Source organism: Ovis aries, chromosome 2 (genome assembly GCF_016772045.2).
Source record: "Ovis aries strain OAR_USU_Benz2616 breed Rambouillet chromosome 2, ARS-UI_Ramb_v3.0, whole genome shotgun sequence".
Classification (NCBI taxonomy): Eukaryota; Metazoa; Chordata; class Mammalia; order Artiodactyla; family Bovidae; genus Ovis; species Ovis aries.
Window position 1 is genome coordinate 37,302,831 of NC_056055.1, and position 23,747 is coordinate 37,326,577.

Genomic DNA, 23,747 nt, shown 5'->3' on the forward strand with positions numbered 1-23,747 from the left:
CACGGGTTCCCTTAGTTAGGAAACTAAGATCCCACACGACACATAGTGTGGCCAAAAAATAAATATATACATTTTTTTCTATCATTCAGCAGAAAAAGTAATTCAATATCTTAGTAAAAATTATACAAAGAGCAAAATAAACATTTCTAAAAGTTAGCTAAAAACGGTCATAAATATGACAGCTTGGCCTTTCAAAGGAGGGAGTTTAGTTTTATTAAGCCCAATTACAAAGACACTTTTTTTTTCAAATTAGAATCTCAAGGCATTTTTCCAGATACTAAAAAGTAATTTATTTGTGGAATCAGTTTTTTAAAAATTGTTTAAAATTCACCTCTGGAAAATTTAACTTTTTCTCAGATAAAACAAGTGGGAAATTAATTAAAAATTAAAGACTGACATTCAGAAAGGCCAGCTCTAAACGAGCCAAAGGTTTGCAATTTACATAATATAAGAAAAATGTTTAAAGGTCTTTGAAAAGTTATTATATCTATTATTCTATTATTTAGGTGAATATGGTTATTGATGACAGTGAAAGAAGTTCAATCTCAGATGAAAAGAATGAACTTGAAGAAGAATAAAATACTAGTTATAAGACAGCATAGTATAAGATATAGTCAGCCCAAATATTTAAATTTTTTTTAAAGTATTTTCATATCCAGTCATGATGCACACTCCAAATGACCTAGAATTACACACACACACACACACACACACACACACACACACATATTATCTAATCCCCAATCAGGTAATACCTAACTTAGGGGGGATCCCAGAGGCTCATAAACTAAATAGTGTCAAATCAGATACTCACTTGACCAGGAGATACAAAAACTTTAGCTGTATGATGCTAGCCACTTAAGTTCAAAAATCAGGTGTTAAGAACCAAACATAACTAGGGAGGCCATTTTTGGCCCTGTGCACTCTACACAAGTAGGTCAAAGAAAGCAAGTCTATAAACAGAATAAAAATGGAGCACATCCGCAGAGAAGAGCACGAGAGATAGACAGAGCTGTAGACTTCGTTTCCTGGGTTTCTAATTTCAGCCTTGTAAGGCCAGGCGGAATTTGATTTCCTGCATTCAGATGCCTACAAGATTGCCTATTAAATATCCTCCACTCATTCCCTTTAATTTCTATTCCTTAAACTACACAATATCTAAAAATAAGATTATTTATTTTAAAAACCGAACTAAAGCCACCAAAATTCAAGTAGGAGCTCAGCAAATTAAAGCAGAAGCCAAAGAGAGAAAATCTTCTCAAATTTTACTTGGATAGAATGAATGTCTCATTTAAACAATATTTCGGTTAGGAATGTAAAGAGGAGGAGGAAGTCCTTAAAAATTAATCTTCACTGATCAGAATTATAATCTTCTCTCTAGACTGCTTAGCTGGAATACCTAATAAACTAAGGTCCAACCTATTTTCACTCCAATGAAAATGGAGTTTCCTTGTTCTTTTCTCTCATAGGTCTTCCCTCTCTCCTTGGCTCTGTCCTCTCTTTTCCCTTGAAAAAGTGATCCAGAGGCAACTAAGATCTGCCTCTCTGTATCATGTGAATACTTTGAAAAAGCCCTGTAATAATCCTTAACGGAGTTAGCTTACCTAGAAGATCTGATGCCTGACCCATTACACAGAATACAAATTCCAGAGTCTGAATGACTGATCCAAAAGGATTTAACAAAACATGCAAGCAATGTATGTAAGCATATGCACAGTGGTGGTTCAAAATATTAAAGCTGTTGCATAAAATATATAGACAAGTTAAAAACCATAGTAACTGTCGCACTACTCTGACTTAGCTAGTGATATTTTGTACATCAGAAGAGCGTAATGATACATGTTGCCATCCAGTCTAATAAATCACTTTTACAATGACAATTTTTAGAATGGAGATTAGTTTTACAACCCCTTTAAAATAACTGTGTTATCTGGATATTTCTGGTGTTTATCTTTTACTATATGAAAAGATGGTCTAATTTTAACTTCCTAGGTACTTCCATTCCTATCAAATGCAGATAACAAAATTTACTCATGTATTCATTTTGGAAGGTTGTAATCTCAGAAAAAGATGATAAACTATCAGCTTTTAAATGCAAAATTGTAATTCCTGTTGGTTAGTTGCTAAGTCATGTCCAACTCTGCCACCGCATGGACTGTAGCCTGCCAGACTCTGTCCACGGAATTTCCTAGGCAAGAATACTGGAGTGGGTTGCCATTTCCTTCTCCAGGGGATCCCAACCCAGGGATCAAACCTGTGTCTCCTACATTGGCAGGAGGATACTTTACTGCTGAGCCACCACAGAAGCCCAAAATTGTCATTACAACTACCAATACTTCTGTAATATATTGACCTGCTAATCATGCCTCATTTGTTGTAAATTACTTCTTTTTATGGGGGAAAAATACCTAAATCAAAACATTATAAAATGTTAATTAAAGGCTTAGAATTGTTCACACCTGGTTGGAGAAGAGATGGACCAGCAAATAAGAAAGGGCATGGTAACTACTTCAAAATACTGCTGAAGAACAACAGAAACAGACAGGCTCCCTATCCAGCTCCATTAGTTTCGAGTATAATAAACACAATGACACTCCAAAGCTTAACTATCTATTTGAAGAAATGCTTCAATATTAAAGTTATATGTGAAGTTCTATGGAATGCATATATGCTACACTGTTGTACAACTTTATTTTTCTCAATCGGCTCATTTAAATAAACAAAAAGGGACATTTACTAATGTGATTTCAAATTATCTGATCAGATCAAAACTTAAACCATAATATCTAACAGTCCACTTACCATGAAAATCTGCACCCAACTTCTTAGAAGCCATTTAGAACCTAAAAAACAAAGAAATACGTCTTAGCCACATTACACCTCAAAGGGATGTAAACAAACCATCGTAAGAAAATTTAGATACAAAAAAATACCCAGAAGACTAAAGAGTTCCAGGACTGATACAACCTCAAACTTCTCAGTCCCAAAGTCTTAAAAAAGAAAGCAGAAAGGAGGAGAAACCACTTTTCTATACAAAAACAATCCTGTAATCTACATGTTCTGAAAACAAACAAAATATTAGAACAGCAAACTCGCCACTGACCAGTTTATACGCAAACTGTCAAAAAAAAAAACCCCTACTAAACACTTATCTTCCTGATATAAACTACAAATGTCAATATTTGGCAGTTTTCTCAAGATTTTTAAACCATCTCATTTAACTCAGTTATGTAAATACAGACCTTTTATTGACAATGAACTGTAACTGTTAAGACTGACACTTCTGAATTAGGGAGTCCATGACGTACAATCTTACCTATCTGTTTGGCTACGCTGGCCTTAGTTGCGGCACGCAGGATGTTTGTTCTTTGCTGTGGCATGTAAACTTTTAGTTATGGCATGTGGGATCGAGTTCCCTGACCAGAGATTGAACCTGGGCCCCCTGCACGCACTGGGAGTACAAATCTTAGCACCTGGACCACCTTTGTACTGTTTCAATTTTGTAAAAAATTCCAAAAAGGGGAACCTTCCTGACAATTCAGTGGTTAAGACTCCATGCTTCCACCGTGGGGGCCAGGATTTGATCTCTGGTCAGGGAACTGAGATCCCACAAGCTGTAATTCCACAGGCTGTGTGTGTGGTGCTGCCCCCCCAAAACTGAAAACACCAAAGAGGAAAATCCACCAAACCACACATCTAGCTTAATACTATCTTTGCACTTTGCCCCTACATAAGCAGTTACAAAGTCCTTCTCTTTCACAAACAACCTGAGTTCTTCAATTTAAAGTTTATTTACCTTGATGCAGTGTTTATACTTTTAACGTAAGATATAAGAATAATGAATTTATAGCATGGTCTCTACCAACTTGCATTACATACAGTACAATGAGAAGCATCATACTCAAAATGATCTACAAGCATATCCTATTCTACTGCAATTCAATTTACTGCACAAATTAAAAGTATGCTCAACCTTACATTAGCAAGTCTAAGGAGTGAGGCGCCATTTTTTCAAAAGTATTGTTCACCTCACATCTGGTCACTTTTAGGTAATTCTCACACTATTTCAAACTTCATTATATTTGTCATACTGATTAGTGACCTTTGATATTGCAATTTTTTTAGCAATAAAGTATTTTTTAATTGAGGTATACATATTGTTTTCTTAAATGATGCTATTATTACACACTTAACAGGTTACGGGGTAAACATAACTTCTCTATGCACTGGACAACCAAAAACCTGTGTGACTTGCTTTACTTTGGTACTTGTCTTCTTTAGTGGCCTGGAACCAAACCCATAGTATCTCCAAGGTATGCCTATATTTTCCACTTTTTTTTTTTTTAAAGAAGGCAAGAACATCATACCTATCATGTGAAAAATCTTTAGAATAATTAAATCTGTACAGGATTTTAAGAAATTGACAAGTTGATTTTAAAATTTACATGTAGAACTTCCCTGGTGGTACAGTGGGTAAGAATCTGCCCACCAATGCTGGGACACAGGTTTGATCCCTGGTCTAGGAAGATTCCACACGCCAAGGAGCAACTAGGCCCCATGGACCACAACGACTGAAGTCCACATACTGCAGCTATGGAAGCCCATGCGCCTAGAGCCTGTGAGCTGCAACAGGAGAAGCCAACAGAGCGAGAAGCCCAAGCACTAGCAGTGAAGAGCAACGCCTACAAGCCGCAACTAGAGAAAGCCCATACACCGCGAACCACCAAAAATAAATCCTTTAATAATCAATTTTTTAAGTAATAAAATTTACATATAATGGCAAAGGAAACAGCCAAAACGATTCTGAAAAAGAACAAAGTTGGAGAACTTACCACCTAACTTCAAGTCTTGCTATTAAATTACAGTAATTAAGACAGTATGGGGACTTTGCTGGTGGTTCAGTGATTAAGAATCCACCTGCCAATGCTGGGGACACAGGTTCGACCCATGGTCCAGGAACTAAAATCCCACATGCCACAGGGCAACTACTGAGCCCACACAGTACAACTACTGAACCCATGAGCTCTAGAGCCCATGCTCCAGAACAAGAGAAACCCATGTGCCACAACCTGAGAGAAGCTCCCACTTGTCTCAATTAGAGAAAGCCCACACATAACACAATGAAAAGCCTGCATACCACGAGGAAGTCTCAGCACAGCCAAAATTAAAAAAAAAAAATTTTTTACAATCGAAGGATAATAAATTAACTCCCTTTAGTGAGGGGAAAAAAGCAGCTACCAAACAAACAGAACAAACCACTTCCAATAACCCATTCCTGATTCTAACTTAGCCAACGCCATCTCACAGAGGCAGTTCTATAGCTTATTTCACATCCCAACTTATCTGTCCTACATTGATTAGAAAGTCATGCTATATACTGTCCTGATATTCAGTGACCCAACACTGTAGGTAATGTAGGTGTTCCCACATTAAGACCTACTACTAGCCAGCAAGCGTCATTCAACGGTAGTGTTAAGTGTCAACAGCAAACAATTACCACGCCATTTCCATTACTCATTAAAAGTTACTGGCCAGTTAACTGATATGGACTTAACCACAACACTGAGCAGAAGATAAAGGTTGTCCTCAACCCCATTAAGAATAAAAAGTATTATGGAAAAAGTACACACTTGCAGATTTTAAAAGAAGATATATTTTAGAATATGTGAAAAGAAACACATTGGAAGGAAATACATTAAAAATATTTAAAGTGACTGCCTCTAAGTGGCAGCACTGGGAATAATTCATAAAATTTCTCTACAGTTTCTGGACACTCTATGGCAAGCAAGTACTAATTTTATAGTGTCTTTAAAGCTCTACTTTAATAGTTTCAATTTCCAGTATGATGTTGGGATGAAGCATTCTGATTGCCATTCTACTAGTTAACAAAATCAGTAATTTTAAAGTATATGGATCATCAATTTTCAAAGAAGCAACAAACCATACTGAAAATGACTTAATTTTTTTTTGTATGAACCGAAGACTTCATAGAAACTTACAGGCTTCAATATCATTATAATGTACCTAAACCACAATAATACAGGGAGACTTTTAAACCTGGAAGCAAGATTCTTGGCAGCCTCAATCTTCCCACAGAGGCACAGACCAGAAATGCATTTTTTTCTAAATCTCTGTTGAAAGCAGGAGAATCTAAGCATCTAGATACTCACAGACAGGTGCAGGAAATTAGTGTTTTCATGTCTGTTCCTAATATTTATTGATATTGTGGGATATCAGCTATTTGAAGAAGCAGCCGTTTTTGAGCGGTAAAATGGCTTAGCAGAGGCTCTGATTTTTTTTTTTTTTGAGGCAATGATTTAGTAAATTATTTTGTGAATAAGCTAACATCAGGAATGTCTTAAAGAAGTTCCACCAAATTTAAATGAATTTTTAATGACTTTTTAAAAAAGGTTCGATCAACGACAACGCACTGAAAGGGAGAAAATGATCTGCAAATTTGATCTGCAAATCATCTATCTGATAAAGGACTTTTATCTAGAATATATAGATAACTCTACACTTCAACAATAGAAACAAATAAGCCAATTAGAAAGTAGGCAAAAGAATCTGTATAGTCAATTTCCCAGAGAAGATATACAAATGACTAAGAAACACATGCTGCTGCTGTTGCTGCTAAGTCACTTCAGTCGTATCTGACTCTGTACGACCCCAAAGACGGCAGCCCATCAGGCTCCCCTGTCCCTGGGATTCTCCAGGCAACAACACTGGAGTGGGTTGCCATTTCCTTCTCCAATGCATGAAAGTGAAAAGTGAAAGTAAAGTCGCTCAGTCATGTCCGACTTAGCGACCCCATGGACTGCAGCCCACCAGGCTCCTCCATCCATGGGATTTTCCAGGTAAGAGTACTGGAGTGGGGTGCCATTGCCTTCTCCGAAGAAACACATGAGAAGATGTTTAACACATCATTATTCACCAGTGAAGGAAATGCAAATCAAATAACTATACCCCACCCCATTAAAGCACACATATTATCAACAACAAAGCAAAATTTCTCTTAAAGTAAGAATAATAAATGAAAATTAAAACACCATATCCCTTTATTACTAGATAAACAATTATAAAGTATTAAATAAACAATAAACAATTAAAAATTCTTTAAAATTATGCCTTAATAAGGTGATAAAACAGATTATCTAGGGGTCTTCTTTAAATATCAAAATAGCTCACTGAATTCAACTCTGATTACATTTTTCACAAACCTTAAGAATACGAGAAATTCATCCATATTTGGTCACTTTAAGAATTTTTTTAATGTCTGCTATGCAGTCAATCTCTGAAGTATTAGAAGTATTTTAGGGACTTTCCCAGGGTCCAGTGGTTGGGTCTCTGGGTTTCGAATGGAGGGGACACAGTTGGATTCCTGTTTGAGGAACTAAGATCTCACAGGCTATATAGCGTGACCAAAAATAATTTTTAATTAAAGTATTTAACAGCTATTTGGGATCAACTTTCTTCTCCTGGAACATCTGAGCAATCAAGTGCTATGTGTGTGTGTACAGAAGCTTCCACATAAACTTCCTATATTTTAATCATAAGCACTTTTTTGTAACATTTTCCTATAATCTAAATGTTCAATCATGGAAATGATTAAATAACTGGAAATAAAAAAAAGTTTGTGATGGCATGAAGAGTATTCACTAAAAGCACATGAATGATGGGAAATAAATTTTAAATTGTTTTTACAAGTTGAACTGAATTACTTTTACTATGTAAAAAATGTACACAAAAAAAGACTGAAAAAAATAAATTTTGCCCCAAATAAAATTATAAATGCTCCCAGGAAACAATAAATTCATAAGCAATTATAAATGTCCACTAAAATAAATACAAATGCTTCTATTAAAGGAAAAGTAGAAAGCACAACAACAACACATTTTAAATTCATAAACTTTACACTAATAAAGTGCAGAACTCCCTCATATGGCCAAGAATTAAAAACAATGTTCTACTTTACTAGCTGAGTGCCATTTCAGTTCAAATGCTACAGGAAAATAACCTAATAATTTAAATTTTTGAATCACTGATGGAAGACATCTAAGAACAAAGAGAGATGGGGAAACAGGTAACAAGAAGAGAAATAACTGCAGAGAGAGAAGGAACTAGAGGGCAAAAGGCAGAAGAGATAGAGTAAGGAATGGAAAAAGGGAAAGGTGAGGAGGGTAAGTGAAAGGAAGTAAGGGTAGGAGACCAGGAGAAGAAAAACATTTTAAGCAAGCCCCCGCCAGCTTCACAAGGGGAAGAAAAAGCCCAAGAGCAATTTAATATTAATGTCCTAAATTTCTTTTCTTTCTTGTACCATCATCAAATTACTACTGCAAGAAATTATGCTCTACAAACAGCTTCATAATACACAGCAGCAATTTAATCACTCAGTAAGCTATCCCAGTCACACACAATACGAGCTATAATCATCAGGAGTTTCCCAAGATACAAAGTAATCAGGAAATTCTCCAACTTACAGAAAAAGATGGCTTGGGGATCCAGAAAACTGCAAGTCTGAAAACAAAGTTAACACCCATACAGCATATATATGACAAAAATCACAAATGCAGGGGCCTTGGCAGTCCGGTGGTTGGGTCTCAAGTGTTTGTGACTTCTCGTTTTCACTGCTGAGGGCAGAGATTCAATCCCTGATCAGGGAGCTAGGAACCAATATGCCAAGTGGTATGGCCAAAAAGAAAAAAAAAAATCACACATGTAAATGCCATTTAAATGTCAATACCAGGCTACCCTATACTCATGACAAAAAGCTTTCTTTTCTCTCAGGTCTTAGAGACACTGTGGGGCCTTAGCTTTTCTCATGGGTAAATAAGGGTAGTAGACTGAATAATCAACCAAATCTAAATGTACTATAAATCTCTAATAGTAGAATTAAGGAAAATTTTCAAGATGTCCTTTCCATTATAGGGGACCGGAATGCAAAAGTAGGAAGTCAAGAAAGACCTGGAGTAACAGGCAAATTTGACCTTGGAATACAGAATGAAGTAAGGCAAAGGCTAATAGAGTTTTGCCAAGAGAACACACTGGTCATAGCAAACACCTTCTTCCAACAACACAGGAGAATACTACACATGGACATGACCAGAGGGCCAACACAGAAATCAGGCTGATTATATTCTTTGCAGCAAAAGATGGAGAAGCTCTATACAGTCGTTAAAAACACGACCAGGAGCAGACGGTGACACAGATCAAGAGCTCCTTATTGCCAAATTCAGACTTAAATTGCAGAAAGTAGGGAAAACCACTAAACCATTCAGGTATGACCTAAATCAAATCCCTTACGATTATACAGTGGAAGTGAGAAATAGATTTAAGGGACTAGATCTGATAGAGTGCCTGATGAACTATGGATGGAGGTTGATGACACTGTACAAGAGTCAGGGATCAAGACCATCCCCGAGAAAAAGAAATGCAAAAAAGCAAACTGGCTGTCTGAGGAGGCCTTACAAATAGCTGTGAAAAGAAGAGTAGCAAAAAGCAAAGGAGAAAAGAAAAGATATACCCATTTGAATGCAGAGTTCCAAAGAATAGCAAGGAGAGGTAGGAAAGCCTTCCTCAGTGACCAATGCAAAGAACTAAAGGAAAACAACAGAATGGGAAAGACTAGAGATCTCTTCAAGAAAATTAGAAATACCAAGGGAACATTTCATGCAAAGATGGGCTCAATAAAGGACACAAATGGTATGAACCTAACAAAAGCAGAAGATATTAAGAGATGGCAAGAATACACAGAAGAACTGTACAAAAAAGATCTTCACGACCCAGATAATCACGATGGTGTGATCACTCACCTAGAGGCAGACATCCTGGAATGTGAAGTCAAGTGGGCCTTAGGAAGCATCACTATGAACAAAGCTAGTGGAGGTGATGGAATTCCAGTTGAGCTATTTCAAATCCTGAAAGATGATGCTGTGAAAGTGCTGCACTCAATATGTCAGCAAATTTGGAAAACTCAGCAGCAGCCATAGGACTGGAAAAGGTCAGTTTTCATTCCAATCCCAAAGAAAGGCAATGCCAAAGAATGCTCAAACTACCACACAATTGCACTCATCTCACACACCAGTAAACTGATGCTTAAAATTCTCCAAGCCAGGCTTCAGCAATATATGAACCATGAACTTCCAGATGTTCAAGCTGGTTTTAGAAAAGGCAGAGGAACCAGAGATCAAATTGCCAATATCCACTGGATCACTGGAAAAGCAAGAGAGTTCCAGAAAAACATCTATTTCTCCTTTACTGACTATGCCAACGCCTTTGACTGTGTGGATCACAATAAACTGTGGAAAATTCTAAAAGAGATGGGAATACCAGACCACCTGACCTTGAGAAGCCTGTATGCAGGTCAGGAAGCGACAGTTAGAACTGGACATGGAACAGCAGACTGGTTCCAAATTGGGAAAGGAGTATGTGAAGGCCGTATATTGTCACCCTGCTTATTTAACTGATATGCAGAGTACATCATGAGAAACACTGGGCTGGAAGAAGCACAAGCTGGAATCAAGCTTGCTGGGAGAAATATCAATAACCTCAGATATGCAGATGACACCACCCTTATGGCAGAAAGTGAAGAACAAAAGAGCCTCTAGATGAAAGTGAAAGAGGAGAGTGAAAAAGTTGGCTTAAAGCTCAACATTCAGAAAATGAAGATCATGGCATCTGGTCCCAGCACTTCATGGCAAATAGATGGGGAAACAATGGAAACAGTGTCAGACTTTATTTTTTTGGGCTCCAAAATCACTGCAGATGGTGACTGCAGCCATGAATTAAAAGACACTTACTCCTCAGAAGGAAAGTTATGACCAACCTGGACAGTATATTAAAAAGCAAAGACATTACTTTGTCAACAAAGGTCTATCTAGTCAAGGCTACGGTTTTTCCAGTAGTCATGTATGGATGTGAGAGTTGGACATCCAAAGAAAGCTGAGTCCCTTGGACTGCAAGGAGATCCAACCAGTCCATCCTAAAGGAGATCAGTCCTGGGTGTTCATTGGAAGGACTGAGACTAAAGCTGAAACTCCAATACTTGGCCACCTGCTTCGAAGAGCTGACTCATTTGAAAAGACCCTGATGCTGGGAAAGACTGAAGGTAGGAGGAGAAGGGGATGACAGAGGATGAGATAGTTGGATGGCATCATTGACTCAATGGACATGAGTTTGGGTAAACTCCAGGGACTGGTGATAGACAGGGAGGCCTGGCGTGCTGTGGTACATGGGTTGCAAAGAGTCAGACACGATTGAGCGACTGAACTGAACTGAACTGTGACCTCAGAGAGAGGAAAAAAGAATACATCAGAGGTTTCTAGACCAGTAAGAATACTTGAAAACACACAAATGGTTCTAGGTAACAGACTTCATAGAGGTATAATGCTGGCAACGGAATGAAACACCAACACTGCAGAGTGGTTTGAATCTTTTTACTTTTAACCCCTTGCTTCTTACAGCTGCTTTATTTTATATCCTTTGCACAACAATCTACAGGGCAAGTTGCCAAACACCATAATTCAGCGACTATACAGTACACAGGCGCAGGGCGAGATAACCTTTACCTTGACTTATTTACAGCAGCTAAGACTTTGCTTTGGGGAACTTCCTTATCAACTTAGAATCCATTTTGTCCCTGGGTCTGTTCCTTTTGAGGAATCAGAGAAACATCCTTTTGTGCAAGAAATGTTCTTTTCCCACGGGAACAAACAGAGGATTCCTAGCTGAACATCTAGTTTGCAAGAATGTTCAGCCCTGGTTGAGAGTCTCGTTTGCAAGCACTTCTCAACCTTCCTTATACCTTGTTCCCTACAGTATAATATAGGTGTTTTACTTTACTGACAAAGAATGGAGTTCATGACAGATAGCAGAGGAGGCCTCAGAGAGGGCAGACTGATTTTACAACTGAGCTGGAGGTAGGCAGCGAAGACAGAGGACAGAAGTAGCAGTGCAGCCTGGCCATGGCGCTGGGGGGCCGGCGGGTCAGGGGGAGCAGGGGCGGCATCAGCGGGAGTGGCAGAGTGAAGCAAAGGGAACTGCACCCTCATAGCTGAGGTCCTGGTCACAGGAAGCAGCTAGCTAGGCAGAGCTGCCTCTGGCCCCTGACACAGGCCCTACAATTTGGCTCCTTTTCCCTGGGGCTGCAGACACTGTGGCCTTCTCCCACTTTCTCTCCTGTCTGGCAGTCTGGCTCCTCTGCTGAGCTATCAGCGGATTCCTGGAGGGCTCCAGCTACCAGCCTGAGCCATATCTGTCCAGAGCTGTTCGGATCCTGACAGCAGACAGGCCTTGAGCTAAAACCAGACCCCTGCTGTATACACATCCTGTGAAGAACAGCCTGGGCTCTTCCTGAAGAAAGAATTATTTAACATTTCTTTTCCTTTTTTTTTTAATTTTGAGGGGGAGGAGCCACCAAACACACACAAGTGATCCAAATATGTCTTCATATTAAGAGAAACATTTTAAAGTACTCCCCTCTGAGGGCAACCTGGGCAACCTATAGCCACCAAAGGGCCCAAGACTAGAGACTCAAAATTTTGCTTCTGTTCTGTGGTCAAGTTTCTGTCAGCTGTAAAAAAAGATGAAAACCAAAAAATAAAAAAAAAGAATGCAATCCATGATGGGCTAATGTGACAAAATGCTTCAAATAACATAGCATCAACACTCATAAAGCACAAACTATAAGAAGAAAATAACTAGGTAGAAATACATAATTTGTAGGATAAATCTAACATATTACGTCAAAAGTACCCTGAAATCAGAATATACCTTTTTAAGCATCCACAGAACACTATATAAAAAACTTAAGTAATTATTAGGCCACAGAGAAAATTCCAATGAATTTCAAAAATCAACAGTAGTACAGCCCATAGTCAAAAGGCAAAAAAACTGTAAATTACATCAGAAAATAAAAAAGCCCTACTACCTGAATTTCTAAACTGTCTCTTAGAGAAATCATGGTTCAAAGAGGGCACCAGAAGGGAATTCCCTAGCAGCCCTGTGGTTAGGACTCCGTGCTTCCACTGCTGGGGGCTCAGGTTCCATCCCTGGTCAGGGAACTAGGATCTTACAAGCCAAGTGGCACAGTCAAAAAAAAGGCAACCAAAAATAAGACACAAAAGATAACGACAATGAAAATACTACAGTTGAGAACCTACATACTCTATGTGGCTAAAGTGGTACTCAGGAAAATTTATAGCACATAGCAGTACTCAAGAGGAAAATCCACAGCGTGAGAACTTAGGGAAAACACAAGAGTGCAAACAGCAAAGACATGGGCAGAAAATAATCAATTAAAACTCAGAAAAACTTATCAACTAAATAAACCCAAGAGCTGATTCTTTGGAAATTAAAACCATCCACCTAAGGTAATTTTAATGGAGGTTGGGGGGAATATGTATACAAAAGAGGAAATTAAAATAATCCCAAATCACTGCTTTGTTCACCTGCTTTCAAATACATTTGAGAACCTGGATAAAATAGATCATCTTCTAGAAAAATATTATCAAAACTGACCACAGAAGAGGCAGAAATCTTAACATATAACCAAAGAAGAAATTGAAAAAAACTATCAAACCACTCTTGCCACCCAAAAGAAACCTTAGTCCAATGACTTTAATGGTTCAAAAACATAAAAGAAAAGTTTCTAATTTTTTTTACAAGTAAGACTACTGGGACTTCCCTGGTGGTCCAGTGGCTAAGACTCCATGCTCACCAATGCAGGGGGCTCAGGTCAGAGAACTAGATCCCACACACCAAAACTGAGGATCTCACATGCTGCAATGAAGATCAAAGATTCCACATGCCACAACTAAGAACCAGTGCAGTCAAATAAATAAATACATGTATATATTGTTTTAAAAATTAAAACAGTAAGACTATTGATTACATAAAAGAAAAAACTACAGAAAAATCTCACGTATAAATACAGATTAAAAAATCCTCAAAAAATGAGAATTTATAGGAAAACATCATGTCCAAGTGGAATTTATGTTATGAATACAGGACAGTTCAATGTTAGGAATCTGTTGATGTAATTCACCATATATTAATACATCTAAAAAGAAAAATCATATAGCCATCTCCTTAACGTAACATTAAAAATAGTAACAAAAATCATCTCACTCAATACCAAAGCCAGAGAATACTAATGGAGAAACTATACAAAGACTTCACTAAGCATAGGAATAAGACAAAGATGTCCATTATCACAACTGCTTTATTTAACATTAGATAAAAGGTATAAAAGTCAGAAGACAGACTTCCCCAAGGAGGTCCAAAAACTGAAAAACTATTACAAACAAGAGAATACAAAAAGGTGTTACTCAGTACAAAATTAACATTCTGAAACAAATAGCCTTCCTACATACAATGATCAGATAAGTAGTACAATGGAAGCAAAATGTACCATAAGAGATAAGACAACAAACTGTGAAAATTTCTTAAAGAGATGGGAATACCAGTTCATCTTAACCTGCCTCCTGAGAAACCTGTATGCAAGTCAAGAAGCAGCAGTTAGAACTGAACATGGAAAAACAGACTGGTTGAAAATTGGAAAGAAGTATGTCAAGGTTGTATATTGTACCCTGTTTATTTATCTTATATGCAGAGTACATCATGTGAAATGCCAGGGTGGATAAATCACAAGCTGGAATCAAGAATGGCAGAAGAAATATCAACAACCTCAGTTATGCAAATGATACCACCGAGATGGCAGAAAGGAAGACAAATAAGCCTCTTGATGAAAGTGAAAGAGGAGAGTGAAAAAGCTGGCTTAAAACTCAACATTCAAAAAACTAAGATCATGGCATCTGGTCCCATTACTTCATGGCAAATAGATGAGGAAAAAATGGAAATGGCGGCAGATTTTATTTTCCTGGACTCCCAAATCACTGTGGATGCTGACTGCAGCCATGAAATTAAAAGACACTTGCTCTGTGGAAGAAAGGCTATAACAAACACAGACAGCATATTAAAAAGCAAAGACATCACTTTGCCAACAAACTATAATCAAAGCAATGGTTTTTTCCAACAGTTATGTTCAGATGTGAGAGTTGGACCTTACATAAAGAAGGCTGAGTGCTGAAGAACTGATGCTCTCAAACTGTGGTGCTAGAGAAGACTCCTGGGAATCCCTTGGACAGCAAGGATATCAAACATGTCAATCCTAAAGGAAATCAACCCTGAATGTTCATTGGAAGGACTGATGCTGAAGCTGAAGCTACAATACTTTGGCCACTTGATGTGAAGAGCTGATTCACTGGAAAAGACCCTGATGCTGGGAAAGATGGACAGCAGGAGGAAAAGGGGACGACACAGGATGAGATGGTTGAATCATCACCAGATCAATGGACATGAGTCTGAGCAAACTCCAGGAGTTAGTGAAGGACACAGAAGCCTGGTGTGCTGCAGTCCATGGGGTCGCAAAAAGTCAGATATGACTTAGGAACTGAACAACAAAAAAAGAAAAAACACTAAAACTATTAAGACACAAAAAAAGACACAATTGCAAAAAAAAAATTGATAATCTTGGTTAAAACATACAATATCATTAAGATCAATTCTTCCCTAAGTTGCTGTTTTTGTTTTCCCTAATCTTGTTTTTGTTTTTTTTTAACAAGACAAGCTGATTCTAAAGTTCATATGAAAATATCAGTTAACAATAGCCAAGAAAATTTCGAAGAAAATAATAAATGGAAAACAGCCTATCAGATACTAAAGTACTTATTACAAGAAACAACACTTAAAGCTGTCCTGTACTGGCACATAAAATCAATGGAAGAGAGTAGAAATCCCTAAAAATATCCTAATATAGACATTTAAAGTGCCATTTGAAATCTGTCAAGTGATGAGACAACCAATTAGCTACCTAGAAAAAAGCTGGATGCTCATCTCACAATTCCATACCAAATTCCAGACAAAAGTACAGTATCAGTGCACAACTGCCCAAATAGATAAATCCTATTTTCACTCTATACGGAAAGCTAACAACCAAAAATAACTTTCTGAAACGTAAAATCCAATGTAATGCTTGCTTCATGAAAAACTTCAAAAACAAAGATTTTTAAAGGCAAGTTGTTGACTGTACAAGGTTTTTCACTAATTTCTCTTGCAATTGAGGTTTTCACCAAAGCTACTAATCATGTAGTATACTAAAGACTTTAAGAAAAGCAAACAGTGAAGTAAGAGGGAGGCTTAAGAGGGAGGGATATATGTATACTTATAGCTGATTCATTCTTGTTTGAAGTATGGCAAAAACCAACACAACATTGTAAAGCAATTATCCTCCAATTAAAGAAAAGCAACTAGTGATTCAGTGCAAAGTTCATTTCACACAATTTAATAAACACCAATTATAGTTAAACATGAGCTTGCTAAAATTTAGAAAGCAACAAGTAGGGACTTCTTTGGCAGTCCAGTGGTTAAGACTCTGTGCATCCAATGCAAGGGATGCAGGTTGAATCCCTCGTTGGGCAAAGAAGATTCCATATGCCCTGCCACGCAGTTAAAAAAAAAAGCAATAACCAAAAAGATAACACAGTACTGTCAAGACAAATTACTGACCCAACCTGCAATTAAGAACTCTACCTAATTCCAAAATGGGTCAAGAAAAATCCAAACAAGGATTTTCCTGGACTCTGGATGCCTCTTAATCCTCCAAACATCTAGCACAGCATCTAATCTTTAGTAGAGGTGGCTTTTCATATCTTCCTGCCCTCTCAAACTTTCTGAAAATATGATAATTCTATATCACTAACTAATACATAATTTGGTAATGAAACCAGACAAAACAATGCCCTTAAAATCAAAGTTAAACAATGATTTCCTATAGTTGCTAATAAATAGTCTGAAATTATTAGGCCTATGAGACTAACATATGTAAGAACAGAAATGTATTGACTAGCTAAAACTTAGTATTGGAAGTGATAACCTAAATCATTAGTCAATTAAAAATTTCAAGTCAGTATCTTAGCCAATTCATTAAATTCACTTAAAATGTTTTCCTCTATGTAATTTAGAGTTGTAACAGTACAATATCTCAAGAGGAAATACAGCCATAAACCTATTCCATTAAATTTTTAAAACTATGAATAAAAAAATTAACTGGGAAAAAATAATTTCAAGAAATTGTTGAACCAAAATATCATCTGGAACCTCCCTGGTGGTCCAATGGTTAAGACTCTGCCTGCCAACACAGGGCATACATGGGTTCAGTCCCTGGCCCAGGAAGATTCCACAACCACAGAGCAACTGAGCGTATGTTCTGCAACTACTGAGCCTGTGTGCCGCAACTACTAAAGTCCATGCACCACAGAGCCCGTGCTTTGCAACGAGAAGCTGCTGCAGTGAGCAGCTCATGTACTGCACCTAGAGAGAAGCCACCACATGCCATAGCTAGAAAAAGCCTGTGCACAGCAACAAAGACCCAGCATAGCCAAGAATAAATAAATAAATAAAATCAAAAAACTTGGGTTCTGGTCTCACTTCTTTCATCAATTTGGGATGGTTTGGAATCAGTCAAAACTTCTGAAAGAAAGAAGGAAAAAAAAAAAAATTCAGGGCTTCTTCTGTAAAAAGAGAAGCATGGAGTAAATGATCTCTGACAATCTTTTCAAAATCTTTAAGGGTCCAGACACATACTTTTATAACTTTGTACTTCAATCATTTTTACAGTCATATATATATATAAGGGGCTTTCCTGGTGGCTCAGATGGTAAAGAATTTGCCAATAGAAGAAAATCTGACAGTAAAGAATCTGCAACACAGAAGACCCCAGTTCGATTCCTAGGTCGGGAAGATCCTCTGGAGAAAGGATAAACTACCCACTCCAGTCTTGGGCTTCCCTGGTGGCTCATTCAGTAAAGAATCCTCCTGCAATTCGGGAGACCTGTGTTTGATCCCTGGGTTGGGAAGAGCCCCTAGAGTAGGGCATGGCAACCCACTCCAGTATTCTTGCCTGGAGAATACCCATGACAGAAGAGCCTGGCAGGCTACAGTCCATGGGGTTGCAAAGAGTTGGACATGGCTGAGCAACTAAGCACAGCACAACATATATATATATATGAAAGATATCAGAAGACTTTCCATTCTTAGTTATGAGGGCACATAAAAACACGTAATCACTTGTTGAGTCTATGACTCAGTAAGTGTACATAGTCCACACCCATGTTTTTCTCAAGGAGAAAATGCTTACTATTTGACACTAATAATACTATTTCACTCTACAAGAAGCCAACACAAAATAACTGGTTAATGTAAAATACAAAGCAGCTAATTATCATACCAGATGCTATTAATCTGACCTGAGAGAAGTAATCACAAACGTAACTTTTCGTCCTTTCAGCAGTCTTCACACTCAGTGGATTACTTCAGTCTGACTGTCCCAGTCATGTGAAATCTGAATGATTTTTTTCCCATAGAAACAACGAAATAACAGCCTTGTTCCCTAAACTTAAGAACTCATTACCCTCAGGGGAACACTGTGCAGTAACAGGGAACAAATAAAGATGGCGCAACGTCATAGAATATCAAGGATCTGAGGTTAGAAGGTTAGGGTTTCTAAGTAATTTCACAGGCAAAGAAAATCCCTTTATGTAAATATAAGTACCAGAATAATTTTATTTAAAGTTCTATCAAGTCTTTAAGAAAATAATTATTCCAACACATAAATTATCCTTAAATTATCCTTATGCATAAAATGGAAGCAGACAAACACAGCTTTGCAGTTTAGTTTTATACAGGATTTATTTATTGCCTAGCTTTCTCCCCCAGGCTTTAAGCACTGCAAGTACAAGAACCACTTTGGTTTTGTTCACTATTTCACCAAACATACTGCCCTGTGAGTAGTGCTCAGTAAGTACCTACTGAATGAATGTTGCCAAATTTCCAAGTTATTATATGAGATTAGCATAATACTGACACCAAACTTGACCAGGGAAGGAGAAAAACAAGAAAATAAGAAATAAATGTATGCGTGGGTGCTAAGTTGCTTCAGTCGTGTCCAACTCTTCGCAACCCTATGGACTGTAGCCTGCCAGGCTCCTCTGTCCATGGGATTTTCCAGGCAAGAATACTGCAGTGGGTGGCCATGCCCTCCTCCAGGGAATCTTCCTTACCCAAGGAATGAACATGAGTCTCCTGCATTACAGATTCTTTACATCTGACCCACCAGGGAAGCCCACATATACTTATCACTAATTTCTAATTAAAACAGTATTAAATTGAATTAAACAGCAGACTTCCGGCTGTAGGATATTTTCCAGGAAAAATATTGTGTTGACTTCAACAAAAAATTTCAAAGGAGGAAAAGAAAAAGGAAAAATAGAAAGGAGGGAATCTATAAGTTAAAAAAAAGAGGGTAAGAGATAAATCTAAAGCAGTCACAGTATACAGATTTCTTTATTTGGATACCAGATCCCAACCCAAATAAACTGAGAAAAAAAGACAAAACAATTGAGAAAATATTAACACCCACTGGACATATGATAATATTAAATAATAAGTTAAATTTTAAGGTAGGATAATGGTATCGGTTTTTTTAAATTCCTATCTTTCAGAGATACACCAAAATATATTTACAATTAGAAAGCTACATCTGGGATTTGTTCCAAAATAACTTTGAAGAGGACATGTACATGAAACAAAATCATTACAGTAACTATAAATGCAGTATAATCTCTAAAATTTGTGAATCACTATACTGCACACCTGAAATTTATTTTTTAAAAAAGGAACAAAAAAGATTAACACCTGTTACAGTTAGATCTACATTTATAAGTTTAGAACATTATAAAATAAAGAACCAAAACAAAAAGATGTTACTGCCATAGTGTAAAATGACAGGCTGCAATTAATCACATTTTAATTTTCTAAATTTTCTAATTTTAATTTTCTAAAACTATGAATTAAACCTAATATAATTGGCAACCATCATTATCAATAATCTATAGTTTCAGCAAATGCTAAAACTACTGGTTCAAGTTCCACAAGAGTAACAGGATATGTACACGGTCTCAAAGTATCTCCCCCCAATATATTTTTTTATTAATTACAGTGGAGAAAACAGTAACTTTCTCTTGGCAGACACCACTTTAACCAAGTAATCAAAACTGATTAACACCACCAGTAACAAGACAAACTGACACCTCCATATATGATATACTGAAAACACATCAATTCTGCAGTATTCCTGCCAAACATTAATCTATCATGAGAGGGTATCAAACAACCTGAATCTAATCATGAAGAAGTACCAAAACAAACTGATCTTGAGGGACATTCTATAAATGATCTGTACTCTACAAATATATCAAAATCATGAGACAAAGACTGAAAAACTGTTTCAGATTAAATAAAGTCAATTTAAGTGACAAAACCACTAAATGAACCAAGATGCTTTTCTGTTGTTAAGAATATTGCTGGACAATGGGTGACTCAATAACAGTTAATTTCCTGATTTTTATCATTGATATCTAGCTATGTAAGAGAACATTCTTATTTTTAGAAAGCACACACTGTAAAGTAGTACTAGGGTATCATGCCTGCAATATTTCAAGCAATTATGAAAAAGACAGTATGTATAATGTAAATACAAATTTACAGATAGATGACACAGGAGGAGAATAAGTGAAGATAAAAAATATGAAACACTTAGGTATCTCAGTAGAAGGTATACAGGAACTCTCTGTACTCTGGTGAATCAGAAACTGTATCAAAATAAAAACTTAAAGATAAACTCAATAAGCACATATATTTGCATGGTTTTTTTATCAGGAAGGATTCATACCAAACTGTTAACAGTGGTTAGTTCTAGAAGAAAGTAAAAAGAAAGCTTTGATGTTCTTTTTTCTATACTTCTGTAATTTTTATTCTGGAGCTGAAAAATTCAATAACTGAAACAAAAAGTTGACTAGAGGAATACAAGAGTAGATGTGAACAGGCAAAAGGAAAAATCAGCACACTTGAAGACAGAGCAATGTCTACGAAGAAAGGAAAAAGAATAAAGAAAAGCAAACAGAGTCTAAAGGACCTGTGAGATGCCTTTAAGCATAACAACATCCCCTTTACAGAAGTCTCAGAAGAAAAAGGATGACAGAAAGACTATTTAAAAATATAATGGCCAAAATCTTTCCAGATGTGATGAAAAATGTCAATCTACAAATCCAAGCAGCTCAATGAACTCCAAGTAGGATAAACTCAAAGAGATTCAAACCCAAACACATTATAACCAAACTGTTGAATGACTCTTTAAAACCAAGATACGGAACTCATCATTCACAAGAGAGCCTCAATAAGATTAACAGCCAATTTCTAATAAGAAACTATGAAGGACAGAAGACAGTAGGATGACATATTTAAATTGCAAAATGAAACAAAACACTGTCAACCAAGAATACTGTATCTGGCAAAGACTATCCTTCAAAAATGAGGGAAAAACTGAAATATTCTCAGACATATGAACCTGAAGGACTTTCCTGCCAGTGGACCTGGCCTGTAAGATACATTAAAAATGCTTCAGGCTAAAATGGCAGAATACTACACTAACTCAAAGCCCTAAGAAGAAATAAAGATCTCTGCTAAGGATACATAGGCTAAATAGCTTTTTTGGTTTCCAACTCCTCTTTTTTCTTGTACAGAAGTTTTAATACACAAGAATTATTATAAATCTATGTTACTGTCGTTCCATGTCTGGTTTATTTCATTTACCATAATGTTCTCTAGGTTCACTCATGTTGTATATAAAGTTGCACTCTGTGACAACAACATTTAAAAGGGATAGGATGGAACCATATAGGAACAGAGTCTTTATATGATACTGAAGTGGGTTATCAGTTCAAACTAGACTATTAGAAATATAAGAGGTTAAATATAATCCTCAAGAGAAATGAGAACATACACCCACATAGACAAAGTGAAAACAACCCAAATGTCCATCAACTGATGAATGGATAAATAAAATATGATACAGCCACACAATGGAATGTTATTTGGCAATAAAAAAATACTATGGCATGGTTAAACACGGAGAAACATGCTGAATTAGTAAGAAGTAAGTCACAGAAGACTACATATTATGTTTTCATTTATGTGAAATGTCTAGAATAGGCAAATCCACAAACAAAGTAAATTAGTGGCTGCAAGGGGCTGTGGTAAGAGTAATAGGGAATGAATGTTAACAGGCATTAGGATTCTTTTTAGGGTATTGAAAACCCTGGAACATTTTCAATAGACTGCAGTGGTGGTTTTACCACACTGTGAAAATAATAAAAACCACTGAATTGTACATTTTTAATGAATGAATTTTGTGGTATATGAACTATATCCTAACAAAGCTATTTTTTTAAATGCAGCCCTGAATACAGAACAGGACAGAAGGTAGAAAAAACTACCACAATTAAAGTGTTTCAAGCCTTTTTGTCCCTTTCCGGCCTTCAAGATGTCGAAGGGAGGACGTGGTGGGTCCTCTGGTGCAAAATTCCAGATTTCCTTGGGTCTTCCGGTTGGAGCCGTGATCAACTGTGCTGACAACACAGGAGCCAAAAATCTGTATATCATCTCTGTGAAGGGGATCAAGGGACGATTGAATAGACTTCCTGCTGCTGGTGTGGGTGACATGGTAATGGCCACAGTCAAGAAACGCAAACCAGAGCTCACAAAGAAGGTACATCCAGCGGTGGTAATTCGACAACAAAAGTCATACCGGAGAAAAGATGGTGTGTTTCTTTATTTTGAAGATAATGCAGGGGTCATAGTAAACAATAAAGGCGAGATGAAAGGTTCTGCCATCACAGGACCAGTTGCAAAGGAATGTGCAGACTTGTGGCCCAGGACTGCATCCAATGCTGGCAGCATTGCGTGATTCTTTGGTGTATTTGTAAAAAAAAATAAAAATTATTTGCTCCCCCCCAAAAAATAAAATAAAATAAAATAAAATAAATAAAGTGTTTCAAGCTCAGGATCAATGGTTTTAAGCAGTTTCCAAATCTGTCTAACAACTTTCTCAGGAGAGAACTGAAATAATGAAAAAGAGAAATAAAACCTCTAAGAGCCGGTACTCACCTCTTCCAATTCAAGAGGTGAGTACCAAGCAAAATGCACTTGTAAAAACTGAAATCTAGACACATCATAAAAATTTAGATCACCAGGTTTTTTAAAAATCTGAGTAACAAATAGCTTCCAGATAGACAGTGGTTATCTTCAAAGGAAATAGTAAGACTAGCCTCAAGAACTTTCACTATCAACAGCTGAGGCTATAAAAGTATGGAGCTATTATCTTCAAAAATCTAATTAAGAATAGTTCTAAGGATTTCCCTGGTGGTTCAGTAGTTAAGAATCCACCTGCCAATGCTGGAGAGACAGGTTCAATCCCTGCTCCAGGAAGATTCCACATGCCACGGGGCAATCTTGTGGAATGTGCACCTGTGTGCCACAACTACTGAGCTGGTGCTCTAGAGCACATGCTCTGCAACAAGAGAAGCCACTGCAAGGAGAAGGCCACACACTGCAACTAGACAGTAGCTCCCCCTCACCCCAACTAGAGAAAGCCCTGCACAGCAACAAAGACCCAGCACAGTCAAAAATAAATAAATAATAAATAAAATATTGTTCTAAAATTAGAATCCCAGTATCCAAATGAGCTGGCGAAAACATTTCAACATCCAAAGACTGAAAATTCACCTTTCATTGATTTCTCTGTGAAAAAAGAATCCAGATAAATAGTTCAGCAAAGCATAAAATTAATCTAA

The 23,747-nt window shown here is 37.1% G+C and overlaps 2 protein-coding genes across 13 annotated transcripts in view; one reads left to right on the top strand and one right to left on the bottom strand.

Annotated features, from left to right (window-relative positions):
* The window catches only part of UBAP1 (ubiquitin associated protein 1), a 67,021-nt gene that overhangs the window by 21,937 nt on the left and 21,337 nt on the right, over positions 1-23,747 (bottom strand). For 8 of the 12 annotated variants that reach the window (XM_015093072.4, XM_060410881.1, XM_004004135.6 and 5 more), the window contains exon 2: positions 2,803-2,843. In XM_015093072.4, the coding sequence (XP_014948558.1) occupies positions 2,803-2,805 (3 nt within the window). In that variant the 5' untranslated portion in view covers positions 2,806-2,843. Of the gene's footprint in view, positions 1-2,802; positions 2,844-17,487; positions 17,530-23,747 lie in introns of all 12 variants that reach the window. The other 4 variants (XM_060410883.1, XM_042243091.2, XM_060410879.1 and 1 more) reach the window with 1 other exon arrangement.
* LOC114112955 (large ribosomal subunit protein uL14-like) lies at positions 22,422-22,905 on the top strand. Its single transcript, XM_027964288.3, has one exon. It carries the CDS (start codon positions 22,439-22,441, stop codon positions 22,859-22,861), a length of 423 nt encoding a protein of 140 aa, XP_027820089.1. The 5' UTR covers positions 22,422-22,438; the 3' UTR covers positions 22,862-22,905.

Bases quoted from the DNA above. Each gene is read 5' to 3' on its own strand.
- LOC114112955 (XM_027964288.3), top strand. From the start codon at position 22,439: ATGTCGAAGGGAGGACGTGGTGGGTCCTCTGGTGCAAAATTCCAGATT.